We start from the raw sequence: 16,387 nt of genomic DNA, 5'->3' as shown, positions 1-16,387 counted from the left end.
GAGGGGAGAATAGGGGACGGGGATGGCCGGGGCGCGCGAGCCGGCGGCCTGGCGGCAGCGGGAGGGGGCTAGGGCGCCGCCGACAGCGGCGGCAGAACCCTAGCGGGAGGGAGCGGGTCGCGGGAAGAGAGGTAAGTTCGTAGGAAGTGCATGCCCCCGTTTTCGGGGGACTTCTACTGAGTCAGTTTCATACTGCAAAAACAGTTTACAAGGAATCATAAATTGATTTTATAGTATCGAGATATAAGGGATCTGCTAGACAGGTAAAAACATATTGCTGTTCCCCATGTCTATTTGTGCACCCAACAAACGCAATGCTTCTACGTTAGCTCTTGGAAATCAGTATCATCAGTTTCAGAATCTTCATAAAATAAATCAGTCCCTGAATATGTACAGTTAACTCCTGTACGATTCTTTTCATATAAATTAACAAAAAAAAATGCAGGCGGATGCACAGCATGGCTACAAGAAATCTATCCTTTGGATAGTTGACAGGGTAGCAAGCAACAAGAAGCATGCTCACTGCCGAAAGAATTGCTTTATATACACACAACAAAAAGAAGGAAAAGGTGTAATTTCTTCAGAAAGAGAAAGGTGTAACTCTAGCCTACGCGAATGAACAAAGATCCCCTACTCCTAAGCTCGAGTGGATGTACTCATCTGGACTTCTGGATGATTAGCATCACGAGAATCTCGCGACTTCTCCATCTCTCTCGCAATCTGGATGTCATTGGGCATGAAATGTTCCCTGATGGCCTTTGCAGCAAAATGAGGGATCATTCCAACCACAATCACCGCAAGAAGCAATGCCCAGAACAATGCAGTTCCCATCACCTCATAGATTGCCCTGTGGTTCAGTTAGAGAATCAGAAATCATGTAGGTTTCCTTTTTTCCAATAGGCGAGCAAATAATAAGGATCAATAAGGATGAGTATGTACCAGAAACCGGGCAAGGTGGGTATGGAGTCTATGATGATGACGCAAATCCATGTCGCCACAATACTGCCCCATATTGCTGCATGAGTGATCCAAGTCCATCTGATGACATCCATGGCAAGGTGAATGTTGACAAGAATGACAACACACAGTGTCCACAGGTCTCCGAGGCTGGCGCTGTCGATTGCGCTGTTTTTGTATGCGAGGTAAGGGATGAAGAAAACTGCGACGCTCTGCCAAACAGAGTCCACCATGATGAAAATGAATAGTCTTAGGTTGTAACTCTCCTCGCGCTGCCCCGCACCGTAGAGTTGGGGGTATTTCAGCAATGTCCTTCGGCTCAGATCCTTGTCGAGAATGGCGACAATGACAGTCGGCGCAGAGGTATAGACCACAGAGTATAACACACTGCTCCACTCATTTATTGCTGTTGACAGGGTATAACCAGTGTAAAGTACATACCTGCAATGGTTATCGTGGTTTAGGTATATTTCTAGGTGCAGAATGAACGAACCTGGTAATAAAGGGAATGCACTTACCAGAAAAGCACAAAGACAAAAGTAGCATTTCTGTAAAAGTTGTATAGGATCATGTAGCTCATCCTCTGGTAGTTCCAGTGGCCATGAACTAACAATAGAGGGACCAAAAATCTAAATTGCCCCATGGCAAAATCTGAGGCCATCACAGCTTGCCTTCCTTCTTGACCACTGATGCCAATGCCAACATCGGCCATTTGAATCATGGATACATCATTTGCACCTGAAAAATAATACTTCTTCAGATTATAATAACAAAAAACAAATAACTCGGAGCAAAAGATGAAAGTGCTGAACTAGTTTGAAAGAAAAAAAATGTACCATCTCCAATAGCAAGAGTCATGTCACTTGTTCGCTTCTTTATTAAATCAACAATCCCAGCCTTCTGTAGAGGAGCCACTCGACAACATAGAACAACATCGCATGCTATCGCGACTTCAAAAAGCTGCAGAATTGACATTTCATGGGTTATTTATAAGAAAATGACTGTTTTTTCCTTTTGCGGGAAAATCACTGCTTATAGAGATGCTAGTATGATTGCATACCTTCTCCTCACGGTCTGTGTCAAAAATGTAGACGAGACTGTTTCCGTCAATGATCAAAGCGAGGGGAACTCTAGATTGGGAGTCTGTAGACAGTGACCGAAGTTTGTTAACCATGGAGATCGCATCATCCAGACTTTTTCTGCACGACTCTCTTGAATTACTATTGATTACAATCTGTGTCATGTCCCTTGTCAAAAGCTTGCAGGAATAGCCAATGGAGATGGCAGTTTCTTGTTTGTCACCTGTCAGAACCCAAACCTTAATCCCTGCTTCCCTTAGTTTTTCAATTGCTTCAGGCACTCCATCTTGCAGCTTGTCTTCGACACCGGAGGCTCCTAAGAGGCGCATGTTCCTTTCAATGTTGGCGGCCACACTGCGTAGAAGATTGCCTCTGCCTAATAAGGCAGTACTAGCCTTCTCGTAAGCCATTTGCCACTCCTGAAACTCTGACTGACTAAGTTCCCGGACACCGATGACGAGTGTTCGCAGGCCGACTGACGAATATGAATGGAGATGTTTCTCAGTTGCCTGGACAACATCTGGATTCAGTGTTTTGTCGATGATTCCAAACATGGAACTATCTGCACCTTTTACAAACAGCTTGATAGTCTTGTCCGGGCAGCCAATTATAACTGACATCCTCTTGCGGTCGCTGTCAAACTCATGAAGACCAAGGACGTCAAACCTGCACAATAAGTCGGGTAAAGGCGATTAAATGTTTTGTGAAAGTTATTAGTAATGGCCAGATGCACAAAGGACTGAAGCAAAACGAAGCATATGTTGCACATTCTGAATGTACCGAAAAACTAAGGAAATCAACTCAACCTATTGCAGTCATCAACCAATGTTAGTTTAGGTGAAGCAAATATCTGAAGTTCTGCGGTTGCCTTGCTACTACCACATGCCGTGCAGGCCCAGAAAAAGAGATGCAAGCAACGGCCACAAACCAACGAAACCTCCCCAACTAGTACGCACTAGAAGACACAAACTAAGGGCAAACTGTATAGTATCATGAAATGAAAGCAAAATTCCCATGGTCAATTTGTCCTTATTCCCAATGCAAATCTATCATCAATGATGTATACCTCTGCTTCTGACCAAGGACGTCAATGACAATGTGTCCGGAGCTTCGCTCAACCAGGACAAAGCCATACGCCGCGGCGGCAGAAACCAACGCCTGCTCGTCCGGCGACTCGCCTTGGTAGTCAATCACCTTCTTCTTTGGGTCAGGGCCATCAATGATCAGAGGAACAATGGTGTTGCACGTTGCCAGGGCAAGAAAGAACTCTCCGGCGTTCATCCCTTGCTCTGTAGCACCCCCGTTCCTCACCAGCTCCATCACCTCTCTGTCGACCTTCACCGGCATCTTTGGCGCCCAAGCCGGCTCACCCTCTGCCATGAATCAAAGGCCATCAAACCCCAGCCCAGACACCTCCACTCGATAGAATTTACTGAGAATGAGAGAGAAGCTAGCCCTACCGACAGGTCGCTGCCGTGCGACGTCGCTGTAATCGACGCCGTCGATGCTTGCGCACCGGAACTCCATCTTGTTCTGCGTCAGCGTGCCGGTCTTATCGGAGAAGACGCACTTGACCTGCCCCAGGTCCTCGTTGATGTTGAGAGCCCTGCACTGGAACCTCGAGTCGGACGACACGTCGTACAGCTTGGCGTCCCGGATCATGAAGTACGCCTGCCCAAGCCTCACCAGCTCCATGGAGATGTAGAGCGAGATGGGTATCATGATCTGGAACACGATGACCGCCATGAGGAAGTTAAACACGATCTGCGCCGCGATGCCGTAGTAGTTGTAGTTCTCATTGCCCTCCTTGCCGACCTTGAGGTAGTCCTTCTTATGGAAGAACTGCGCGAGCTCCAGGTCGGTCTGGTGGGTGCGCAGCCACACGCCCGAGAGCGTGGCCACGACCGAGCAGAGCACGATGAGGATGCCGGAGAGGAAGAGCGTCTCGCGGTTCATGTGCGTCTCCAGGCGGCTGCGCTTGGTCGGCGTGCCCGCGTTGTTCAGCATCGCCTTGGTCTCCCGCCCCGCGTAGACCACTACGCCCACGGCCCAGGACGTGTTCTTGAGGTCGCAGCCGCGCAGCACGATGTTGGACGGGCCCAGCGGTATCCGGTGGCCCTCCCCCTGGAGCTCCAGGTTGGCCTGGAAGCCGTAGATGTTGCGGTTCGGGCGCTCGCACCTGACGACGGCGCCGGCGAGATGCTCGAGCGGCGTCGTCAGCGTCTCTTGCTTAGCATAACGAGTCTTTAGGTTGGACTCGCCGTCAAGGTTGAGCGTCTGCACGTAGGCGACGCCGGTGGTGTCGCTGGTGGCGAGGAGGACCATGTCCGCCGGGGGCGACTCGTTGGCACCGACCCGCACGACGTCGCCGACGCGGACGTGCTTCCACTCGATGGGGACGAATTGGGCGCCTACGCCGGGAGACAGGACAGCGGCGATGCGGTTATTCTCGGCGCGGTCGGAGCGGTGGCGACGCCAGTCCTCGTACGCGTCCTTGACGGCGGTGACGGCGAGGACGAAGGCGAGCGGCATGACGGAGGCGCCGCGGCCGAAGACCGCGAGCTGGGGGAGCTGGTTGAGCACGGCGATGACGAGGAAATAGACGTAGGCGAGGCGGTGGAACTGCTCGAACAGGTTCCGCGGCAGGAAGGTGAGCGGCGAGTACTTGGCGGTGCGCACGGCGTTCCCGGCGAACTGGAGGCGCTCGTTGGTGCGCTCCGCGTCGCCCACATGCACCACCCGCGCGTCGTCGTCGCCCAGCTCCTTGTGCGACATGGACATGGACGACATGTGCCGCGACGATCCATGGTCCTCGGCCATGGCGTGCGCTGTCGCTGACCGGCCGGACCAGCCGCGTCAGTGGGAGAACCTCGAATCCCCGCCCATGGCGATCCCAAAGTTCCGATTTTGACCGGGGCACAAGCTGGGTTTGGGTTCAAGAAACAAACAGGGGAGCAAAGGAAGGAAGCGCAGGAGAGCAGAGCAGAGCAGTGGTTGGGTTGAAGTGGATGCGTGGGAGTAACTATGGCGAGTATTGCATTAAAGATGGGCTGCTGCTGAGGGCTTGCTGAGGGCTTGAAATGGCGCTTAAAATCTGGGAGAGGGAAGTTGGTGAGGACAAAAGCACCGTTTGGATGAGCGAGCGAGGGAGGGAGAGACCTTGTTGTAGGCTTTGGGTTTTGGGGCTGCTCCTCTCATGTCTCATGACTCAACCCTCCTCTAATAGTCTAGCAATAAAAGTCTAACAAGTAATCGGATTAGTCAAGTCATCAGAGGCAAGTAGAAATTTGATTAGGATTTCATTTTGAGAAGACAGAAGACAAGGGAATGAATCCAACTAAGTGAGCTGTTAATTTTGTTTATAGGCGGCTTAATATAACTTAATTAATGTAATAGTATATGGTTTAATTAGTGTAGAAACAAAGCTGTCATACGAAGACAGACTCGGAGTAGCGCAGCCGGTAGCTTAGCTGGTCAAGAAATGGTGGATAGAAACGGGCTCCGAAAGTGGGGAGACGGCGACGGCGACTCGCTAAACAAGCTTGTCATTTTCGTCGGGTTGGTGCTTTGGGGTGCCGGCTCTGCTTTCTTTCTTTCTGGCGGAGATGGCGAAGCTTCCACACACGCCAAATGGATTGCAGATGGGTCGATCATCGTCTCATCGATGATGCTTCTTCATTTCTTCGGTCATCGAGGGTGTGCCGCCGACCGATGGGTCCCTCCCAATACTACAAACAAACAGGTTGCAACCAGTTTCTAATTCTCCGTATTTTGGGCGAGATTTAATTGTACTCCCGTATATTAAGCCCACATAAATCAAGGGCTAAAGAAAAGTCATTTCATTTGCATTACTTGGACGGCAATCACGAAATACCATCTCTGACTTGATGACTTTTCGCTACGCCAAGACTGCTGCTTTATTTTCTGCGTTTCGTTTCGAATCAAGTCAACGTTCGCAATGGAGTACGTCAGATGAACAAGTGCCTTCATAAATAACCTAATTGTTGGACGCAAACATATTTTAGCTCGGAAGAATCTTGACAGAGGATAGCTCCGCTCTGCTCCATGGAGGCCATAAATCTTGGCAAAGCCGCCTTTCAACCTCCGCGCAATATGTACACTATACTACAGAGTTGACATCAAACCCTCGACTGGAAAAGTCCCCGTAAACCACGGCCATGTGCTTTGGTAAACATGGCGACGAGTCATCGGACGGACGGACTCTGTAAGGAATTCTAGAAACCCATGCGTGACGATAGCGCATGCGCCATCGTCCAATCCAGTGACCAAACCCACAAGCTACGTTGCACTAAATTACGCTGCTCCTGCACAGGTCTCGGCTCTACGCGCATGTTCCTATTCGTCTCCAAGCTTTTAAATTCAGCGTGGCAATTTGCAGATGTTGGGATGTATCTATCCACCAGAGCGAGGCACAGGGGGACTAAGAGCATCTACAGCCGGACTCGACAAATCCGGTCGCCCTTGGACGCGTCTAGGTGCGTCTGCGGGTACTGACCGGGCACTCATTAAGTCACTTCGTCCACATCCGTGCATCACACAACCTCTATATTCATACTAAATTATGCAACGTTGATCATACTACGTAGATTAGTTGACTGGACATAGAATCAGATATAGGATAGCACAATAATTTTCCAAAAAATCACGAACGGTTGTTCATAAGTCCACCAAAGTTCACATAAACGACGGACAACTTATACTACATCTAAAATTTAAAATGAAATGGAACTTCACCGCTTCCGGGTCAGCCCATTCCCCTTCTGGTCGCCGGCGTAGCTGTAGTCGCCGGTGGCTGGTGGAGGATCATCAGATTCGTTGGACAAGGAGCCGTCGTCATCGGACGAGGAGGAGGAGGAGGAGACGATGACGAGGCCCTTGAGGCGCTGGATGGCCCAGTCCTGCTGGCGCCTGAGCTTGGCCAGCCGAGCCGCCTCCATCGCCTTCTCCTTCGCCTCCCGCTTGGACTGCTCGATGGCAAGCCGAAGAGCCTTCGCATTCTTCCAGCGGAGCCGCCGAGCGTCTATCTCCGCCGTCGTAAGCGACCGGCCGTAGACCCACGCGAGGAGCGACGCATCCTCGTCGGGCTCCGTCGGTACCCATCGGCGGCGGCGGACAGAGCTCTCCGCGGCGCCCCACTTCCTTGCCCGCTGGCTCTCGCAGCGAGCGGTGCGCGCATCCTACTCCGGCGTGTGCGTCCAGGACGACATGGCAGGCACAAGCACCTACCGCTGCCCACGAAGGGGAGCAGCAGTCGGCGGGGCCAGGGGACGGCATAGGGGAGGCGCGAATTGCACAGGCCGCCTGTCAGAGCTGCCCCTGGGCCGGGAGGGGCCAGTGCCCGCGGCCGAGATGCGCCGGCGGGGAAGTTGCAGCTGCGGCGAGGATGCAGATCTGGAGCTGCCCCCAGTCTCCACCTTGGCCCGCTCCAAGGCGATGCAAAGGGTAAGCTCATACTTCGGATCCAACTCGTTGTCGGAGCTCGACATTGCGTCTGATTCGATTAGAATCGGTGCAGGGAGAGAAGAGGACGGAGCAAGAGAGGGGAGTAAGCGAGCTAGTGTTTCGGAGCGATGAGCCCGATAGGGTTTTTTTTGTGGAACATTCGTGGGGTTGATGGTGGGCCAGGCTTGTCAGGCGTACGCGCCGGAGCATGCCCGGGCTGCCTCATATTCGTCCTATATTTGGGATGAATATGAGGGATGCGGGTCAGCCCGGGCGTTTAAGACCCGTTTGAGAGCTCTGATTAGGTCGGTACTTTGTGACTGGTTAGTGATCGGAGGGTCTGCTCGGGCGTATAAGACGGATATAGGGCGTCCGACCGTGGATGCTCTAATAATTGGTGAAACATTTTAGGCCTTCTCATGAAAGCATGAAGTTTCTCAGCTACTCTCTCCGTCTCATAATTTAAGACGTTTTTTGGCATTAGTGTAATGTCAAAAAATTATGTTACATAAGGAGTAGTAAAAAATTATGTCGCAGTTCATGGATGGATTGATGGATGACCGACGATGTATGAAGTGACCACGCCATATCGCTCGCACAGTGGATTTGACTAGGAGAAGAAAAAAACGAGTATTTTATTCTTGGGTGTGATCTGTCCTTGGAAAGTAGAGTAGGCAGAGTACTGGTTCGTAGGAGGTCGCAGGAGAGGACAAAGTTGCTCTTTCCTTTTCCTTTGTATTTCCCCCACTTTTATGCCGAACCTGACTGGATCAATTCTTGTATATCTCTTCCAGATAATCCAGAAATTTCAAGTAGGAGTACTTTGAGGGTGCATGCCTTTGACTACCAAGGAATTTCACTCTTCACAAGTATTTTGAGGGTGCATGCCTTTGACCAAACGAGTTTTGGCACAGTAATCGTTTTATGCGTGTTCTCATCTGAGACGAGTTTTCTTGTGTGCCAAGATGAGACACTGACCGAAAAGAGGTTTATGGAATTTTTTCCCGTGTTTAGTTGTTCAAAGTTGACCATTTGAGCGAATCAACCTGTGGTTGAGATGGTTAGGTGGACAGTGGTATCCCCAACCCATCAGGGTTCAAATCCTGATGCTCGCATTATTCCTGAATTTATTTCAGGATTTTCGGCGATGTGCTTTCAGTGGGAGGAGACGTTCCCGTCGACGACGAGGCGCCTACGGTGGCTTCGTAAATCTCAAGATGATATGCCGGCTCAGTCTTTCGAAGATGCTCATAGGGGTAGGTGTGCGTGTGTGCGTTCATAGGGATGAGTGTATGCGCGTGTATATGAGCGCTTGTGTCTGTACTGATGCTAAAAAAAAACCAGCCACATGAACGGGATACGAATCCATTGGTATCGTGTAGGCTCCATCCCAGATTAGTTAGATCGAGTCAACTCCGTTAAACAACGCCATGGCTGGGCTGCCGGACTAACGAACGATCCAATTAGAGTAGCCCATTTACATTGACATTTCTGTCTATATATTATAATATAAAGAAACGATACATAGACAAACTACTACCGGTTTATTAGACATCATCGTATTTTGGACTGAAAACCGAGACGAAGGTATTAATAAAAGTATATTCTCGTGCAAAAGTTCATCTCTACATGAGTTAGAAAAACATTCCACACATATGAAGAATATAGGAGCGGACTCTCGTGCAAAAGTCTGTCTCATGCCATGCGCAAACATGAGTTAGAAGGTTCATTGATAATCAAATATGGAGCAGACTCGCACGGTTCCACTAGAATCCCATTTTCTATCCCATCCATAACCATGGGCGCGGAAAAAGCTCCCACAGCAGCGGTAAATTCATGGCACGGAGACCCTTTTGACGCACTACTTGAGCAGAGGAGAGGGGGAGGGGAAATGGTGGAACCGTGCTAGTCATGCGAGGCGTCGCGATCTGTCATACCTCGCCGTGCACGGGCGGTTAGGCTGGTCTTAGTGGGGAGTAACTTAGAGTAGTAACATGCATATCTTATAGTGGGAAGTGTCATATGTGTAGTAATATGTACACATGTTCATTTATTATCTTGTAGACTCATTTTGCATTGGAAAACGTTATGTGAGGTAACATATTAGGTTATTTTATTTGCCTCTCTCCTCATTAACTACTTGTCACATTAATATTTTTGTTTATGTGGCATCTATGTTACTATCTAGGAGTATGTTACTCTCACTATGACCAGCCTTAGGCTAGGCCAGGGTAGGGTCATGAAGATGGCTCGCATGCGATGGGGCCCGACATGTGGCACCCGGCGGGTTGGCCGCTCACGTCCACGTCCGCGCAGGCCGCTGCGCAGGTGGGCCGACCAAACTAGGCGCCGCCCAGGGACGATAGAAGTCTAGTTTGGAAGCCTCGTAGCCTCTTTGGGCCAGGCACGGGCCCACGTGCCTTGGGCAGCACGGGACGAGTGCCGCCGCGCACGACCCAATTCGTGACCCCTGGGGCTATGACCGTGATGGATTGACTTGTTTCACTAGACCTTCAACTCAACAATAATGTTCCGATCACCGGAGAAGGGTAAAAACCCCTCAAAAGAAAAACAAAAAAAAACAAAAGAAGGGTAAAAGTGAGCAACATCCTTGTGCATAATTTTGACCTTCTAGGGGCTGTGGGACCATCCTGCAAGCGGCATGGGAAGGTCCAAGTCCAACACAGCACGGAACACATGTGAAATGCCACACGAGTCCGGCATGTTTTGTGCGGTTGGGCCCACACCTAGTATGGACTGAGAAAGAGGAGTTTCTCTCCACTTAATTCTTCTTCCCTCCATTAATTGACACGTACGTACACGTCCATGTCTCTCGGCTTCTAGACGGGGTTGCATTTGCACTCATCATATTCCCGTACCCAATCGGGAATCGATTGTTGCAAGTTCGCCTGTCCTACTGCGAGACCTGTCACATCCATCGATCGCATAATTTTCCTCGCCGGAATAGTGTAGCCTGCAGCTCTGATTGCCCCCTACGTGTGGTACATGCAAATAGCTTCCTACGTCAAAACCTCGTCCTCGTGGCATGGTGCCGTGGCACATGGATCATTTGCTACAAGACTGTGAAAGAAAGAAAATTCGACTTCATGTCGTGGATCCCGGACCATCGGCCCCACTTTACGTAAATTGGTCACAACTCTAATTCTACGCCACGCTTTTGATCGGAAACGCGGATGGATATTCATCTGGGAAAGTTCTTATATCGCTTTCATGGTTGCCTCTAGATACGAGCATCGCTTGGTCAGAGGCTACAAGGTCTCGGCTTTGAATATTCTGTTTGCCATGTAGGCTTTGGGAAACTAGGATTTACATGTGGCTGCTGATCATCTGGAAGAAGTTGTTGGTCTTGGATGGCCAAATAACGAAGCCGGTGGTCCAATCATGCCTGCAAAATGGTTCAGACCAAGATCCCTGACGGCAACTATTATGTCATAGCAAATTCAACTTACTCCCTATTAAGAAGCGTGATGCACTCTGGCAGAAGTGTGATGCACAAGAAGGAGGAGGAGGAAGAAGAAGAGGTCTACATGCAGGCGACCCAAACCAGCCTCATACGTTCGGGATGCCCGCCCGGTCATGAAAAATTGATCCAGACGGGTGCCTTAAATGGTTTTAGACGTCCGGGCTGACTGGTACCCCACATATCCAGCCCAAATATGGAGTTTGGATGCCCGCCATGTCGGACTGACGGCGGGGTCCCACGCGGAATCGCCTGGAAATCCGGCAGTCCAAAGCTTGTCTGGTCTATCGGACCGATGTCGCCGCGTGGCGCCGCGTTGTGCTTAGCCCGGCTATTTAAGTCCACCGTCGGCACCGAAATCCTACCATCCATATTTTCCTCCGCCTGTCCGCCGCCGCCACCACTTTCCACTCCCCGTCCGCCTAGTAGCCATGCCCCCATGCCGCCGGGTGAGGAGCCACCCATTTCTAATGCGGGAGCGCCGGCTGGAGCTCCTTGAGCAGATCCGGGCAAGGTGTGAAGCCCGGATCACCGTGGGGCAACCTCCGGATGCAGTGGATCCGGAGGAGGAGGACGACGACGACAAAAAGGAGGAGGTTGAGGAGGAGGAGGATGAGCCGGAGGAGGAGTTGGAGGAGGAGGACGACGAAAAAGAGGAGGAGGTTGAGGAGGAGGAGGAGGAGGAGCCGGAGGAGGACGACAACGACGAAGAGGAGGGGGATGAGGATGAGCCGGAGGAGAAGGATGTGGGGGACGCTAGCGACGCGGATCTGTAGGCGGAGCAGCAGGCCATCCTCGATTCTCTCCACTCAGATTCGGTTGCGGAGGCCATACGCCATTGCCGGCAGGAGATGGAGGCCGCGGAGATGCTCGCCTACATGGATGAGGTCGAGCAGGAGGAGGATGAGCCAGAGCCCTCCTACGCGTCCGTTCAGTCGGCGCCCGGCACCGAAATCGTGGACATCTCCAATGACGAAGATTAGTTAGGGTAATATGTAGGATTTTCTTTTGCATGCTTTGTATGGATCTAGGGGTTGAAATATGGGAGACCCGGATGCAGAGTCTATTTTAAGGTGTGACCCGTCACAGTCCGTGGACGTGCTCGGTCGCGTTGGACCGGATTTACAAAGTCCGGATGTAGATGCTTTGACGGGTCAAAATAAACGGAGTTGACTTCCTTGCCACATCGGCTCTGATGGATGGGTCCTGCCTGTCATAAACGTATTTAAATCGTCCAAACCGATCACTATTTGAAAGTGGTAGTTTTTAGCAAAAAATAGCTTTATCTATTTGATTTTTGTTGCCGATTTGAAAGTGGTAGTTCTGTGGGATTGAAACCTAAAATGTGGTATTTCTTTTGTTAAATACTCAATATACTCTGGATTGAAGGCTTGAGCAGGCTAGGATTAAAGACCCACTACAGATCTGCCATCATATTTTTTTACCATGGAAAATCAACATTTTTAATGACAAATGGTGTTATTTGAGAATGGCAAGTTTATTTGACGAGCATGACAAAACCATCTCAGTTCAATTATATTGTCAGAAAATTATTGTGCTTGCAAAATAAATTTATCATCGTCATGTTAATATAAATTGTCGTGAAAAATATCAGATTTGACATGCCTAAAAATCCAACATCAGATTCTTAATGTTTCCAAAGGAAAATAGCACCTGGTACTTTCCTCCCCCCAAAAAGTACCGGGTCCTACGAGCAGCCACACCTGCCCCTGTGGCTTGCACGGAAGCGGAACAGTTGACAGTTTCGCTTTCTGCGCCCAGATGGTCGGAGCGACGTACGAGTATCACATTAGCCGCCGGACCCAGGATTTCGTGACACCAACTGAACGCTTTAGTTTTCCCCTTGTCTCACTACTCCTATATGACGTCTCCCTATGGAAATGTCAATGTTGATCGCATCACAACCTCGCATATTTATCGTTATGGCAACAAACAAACAAACAAACAGAAATTTCACCCACAAACAATGCAGTCAAATCCTAACAGAAAACAAATCAATTTCACCAACGTCAAATGGCGGAATTGCTATGCGAAGCAAATATTTTTGCACTAAACGGGCGGGGTGGTGAGCTCGTACCTTTGCCTGGCGCCGAACACGTCGACGACGATGTGGCCGGAGGTGCGCTCGACGAGCTTGTGCCCGTACGCCGCGGCGGCGTACACCAGCGCCTGCTCGTCGGGGGACTCTCCCTGGTACTCCACCAGCTTCGCCGCCGGGTTCACCGTGTCCTCGACGATGGGCACGATGGTGTTGCAGGTTGCCAGCGCCAGGAACAGGTCGCGGGCGCGGCTGGCTTTGGTGCCTGTCCCGTCCTTGAGCAGCGCCGTCAGCTTCGGGTTCGTCTTCACCGCCGTCTTGGGTCTCAGAACCACGCCGTCCGCTGCACCCAAACAGAATGTCCCGCGAAACATGGACCAGATCAGATTCGTCTCTCCTCCTGATTGAGTGTTGAATTTTACTATAGTACTACTTACTATAGAAAAATAACTGGGTTGTCAAACGAAGGTGTGCTGTGACTAGTTAGCTGTGACATTAGTGTGTCGTGTCGGGCTCTCATCCCATGAAAATGGATGCATGGTGACGATTCATCGTTATCGATACACCCAGTCTCAAATTGGAATCCGAAAGAATGTTTGTTGTTGACGTCCGGTAATTCTATGCTTATTGGGCCAGATGGCGGTCAACCCTGATCACTGACTCGAGGTTGTATATCATTCGCTAGAAGAGTCAAATGTTCTGCAACACAAGCTACAGGATTTCCAGGTCCCGGTAGCTTAAATGCTCGCTTTTGCCTTTTGGGCTTAAAAAGGGGAGGAAAGTTCATTCAAAAGTTTGACTCGATCAGTGGCATAACAAATCAGTTATGAACAGTACCATTGCACGTACTTGTCATGTAACCATCAAAAGATGTTCTTTCTTTTCACCGGTCATCTAACTATCGAAATGTGTCAGTGTATGTATCTTGCGTGTTGCACAACTCGCGTGCTCATTTCTGGTTCGGCGTGTGGATGCAGAAAATTCAAATTCTGCATACGTGTACCCGAAATAACCATGGCGATCATCCTAGCACGCAACACACTGGCCTAGTAGTACGTAGTACTAGTTTTCTTACGGTCAGATAATGCCAACGCCGCCGCTCAAAATGGGTGATTAGTCAACCAAGCTTACCGCTGGTGAAAATTTCAACCAAAACTAACATTTGCTTACCTTGCACGGCATGTCCGTCCTCCTCGCCGCCGTCGGTCTCGCTGAAGTCGCGGCCTTGCACGCTGGCGCACCGGAACTCCATGCGATTCTGCGTGAGCGTGCCGGTCTTGTCGGAGAATACGTACTTGATCTGCCCGAGGTCCTCGTTGATGTTGAGCGCCCGGCATTGGAACCGGGCCTGGCTCTTGTTGTCCAACATGTGATTGTCCTGCACCATGAAGTATGCCTGCCCCACCCTGATGAGCTCCATGGATATGATGAGCGCGATGGGGATCATCACCTGGAACTGTATCACCGCCGACATGAACGTGAACACCACCTGCGCGCCCGTGCCGTACCAGTTGTACCTCCCGTGGTGGTGCTCAGCAGCCCCAGAGTAGTCGTATTTGTGGAAAAAGGGGATGATGGCGAGCTGGTCGACATGGTCACCCATCCAGATGCCGGTGAGGAGAGACAAGACCGAGCAGAGGACGACCAGAGCCACGGCCAGCGCGATGATTTCGCGGTTCATGTGCGTCTCGAGGCGGCTGCGCTTGGATGGCGCACCCGAGCTGTTGAGCACGACCTTGGTGTCCCGGCCGGTGTACACTGCCACGCCGATGGCCCAGGCCGTATTCTTGAGCTCGCAGCCACGGAGCATGACGTTGGAGGTGCCGAGGGAGATGGCGCGGCGGCCGTTGAGGTCCACGGTGGCGAGGAAGCCATAAATGTTGCGGTTGGGTTTCTCGCACTTGATGAGACCGGCGAGCGCCTCCGGCGGCGTGGACATGGTTTCCTGCTTGGCGTACCGCGTCTTGAGGTTGGACTCGCCGTCGAGGTTGATGGTCTGGATGTAGGCCACGCCGGTGGGGTCGCTCGTGGACACAAGCACCATGTCGCACGGCAGCGTCTCGTTAGCCACGAGACGCACCACGTCGCCGACCTGAATGTCCTTCCACCGCTTCGGCCGGAACACGCCGTCCGCGAGCACAGACGCCGTGCGGTTGTTCTCGTTTTTGTCTGACCGGTGCCGCCGCCAGTCCTCGTACGCGTCCTTCACTGCCGTGACGCCGAGCACGAAGGCCAGCGGCAGAACGCCCGCTTCTTTGGACAGCACGAGGAGTTGCGGCACGAAGTTGAGCACCGCCAGGATGAGGAAGTAGATGTAGGCCACCCTCTGGAACTGCTCGTAGAGGTTGCGCGGGATGAAGGTGAGGAGGGAGTACTTGGAGGTGTGGATGGAGTTGTCCGGGAACATGGCCGGCGGCGCGTTGGTGCACGGCGCGTCGTTGATGTAGACGAACCGCGCGTCCTCGTCGCGGAGGTCCCGCTGCGAGCCGGCACGGTCGGAGGCGGATCGCCTGGTGGACGACCGCGAGACGCTGGACGGCCTCGACCGGGCGGTCCGGAAGCTGTCGAAGGACGGCGAGGTGGATTCCGGCTTGGAGGGCGACCGGAAGTCGGCCGCGAAGGTGACGGACGACGTGTCTGCCGCCGACCGCAGCGAGCGCGATATGGACGGCGAGTGCTTCAGTATCGGCGACGGCACCGGGTCCGGCAGCCTGGCGGGCGGGTCCATATCTGCTCCGGTCGCTTGCGGCGGCCGTTGCGATGGATGTGGTGGCGGCAATTGCCCTTCTGGCCGCATGCTTCCGTACGGACGTGGAAGAGTACGTAGGAGTACTAACTAAAGCACGCAGCTGCTAGGCGCGCAACTAGTATGATAAGATTGGATTTAGCCAAGCGAGGAACAAGAAGGGATGAGTACTTGATTTGTCTGCACTGGAATTAACGAGATCGGCCAGAGGTTTTGGAGGGACCGCTTGGTCGTTTGCGCGAGACAGGCGGGGAGTTCGAAGGAGGTGAGGTCTGCGGCTGTGTTATCAATTTGCGGGGAAGGAGAGGAGAAGCTTTGCTGCGAGTGCGACGGCCAGAGGGAGTGACTGTCTTCCAGATGGAAAATGGTCAGGGACGGCAGAATACTCCCACTCTTCCAGAAATGACATGGAAAATAGTAGTCAGGGACGGCGGGTGCTCAAATTGGACCGGAAGGCGTCAGGCGCTGATGCGCATGGACCGAGTCCAGGGTCCCGGCTTTTGCTACCTTCTTTGTTAGTTTTTTTTTAGAGTAACTTAATTAGTGTCATGCATATCACACTAGTCTATATTATTACTTTTACATAGTGTAATGCAAAGTGT

The 16,387-nt window shown here is 51.5% G+C and overlaps 1 protein-coding gene across 2 annotated transcripts; it reads right to left on the bottom strand.

Annotated features, from left to right (window-relative positions):
• Positions 1 to 389: 389 nt before the first annotated feature.
• Positions 390 to 15,782, bottom strand: LOC123092255 (phospholipid-transporting ATPase 1). 2 transcript variants are annotated; one of them, XM_044513966.1, is made up of 7 exons: positions 14,210 to 15,782; positions 13,079 to 13,382; positions 2,018 to 2,702; positions 1,794 to 1,917; positions 1,476 to 1,695; positions 940 to 1,398; positions 390 to 847 (listed from the first exon to the last, which is right to left on the bottom strand). In XM_044513966.1, exons 1-7 carry the CDS (start codon positions 15,765 to 15,767, stop codon positions 637 to 639), a joined length of 3,561 nt encoding a protein of 1,186 aa, XP_044369901.1. In that variant the 5' UTR covers positions 15,768 to 15,782; the 3' UTR covers positions 390 to 636. The 2 variants fall into 2 exon arrangements, with proteins under 2 accessions (XP_044369901.1, XP_044369902.1); XM_044513967.1 differs by lacking the exons at positions 13,079 to 13,382; positions 14,210 to 15,782 and adding exons at positions 3,103 to 3,409; positions 3,497 to 5,218.
• Between the last annotated feature and the right edge of the window lie 605 nt (positions 15,783 to 16,387).

Source organism: Triticum aestivum, chromosome 4B (genome assembly GCF_018294505.1).
Source record: "Triticum aestivum cultivar Chinese Spring chromosome 4B, IWGSC CS RefSeq v2.1, whole genome shotgun sequence".
In the NCBI taxonomy this organism is placed as follows: Eukaryota; Viridiplantae; Streptophyta; class Magnoliopsida; order Poales; family Poaceae; genus Triticum; species Triticum aestivum.
This window is presented reverse-complemented; position numbering and strand designations above follow the sequence as displayed.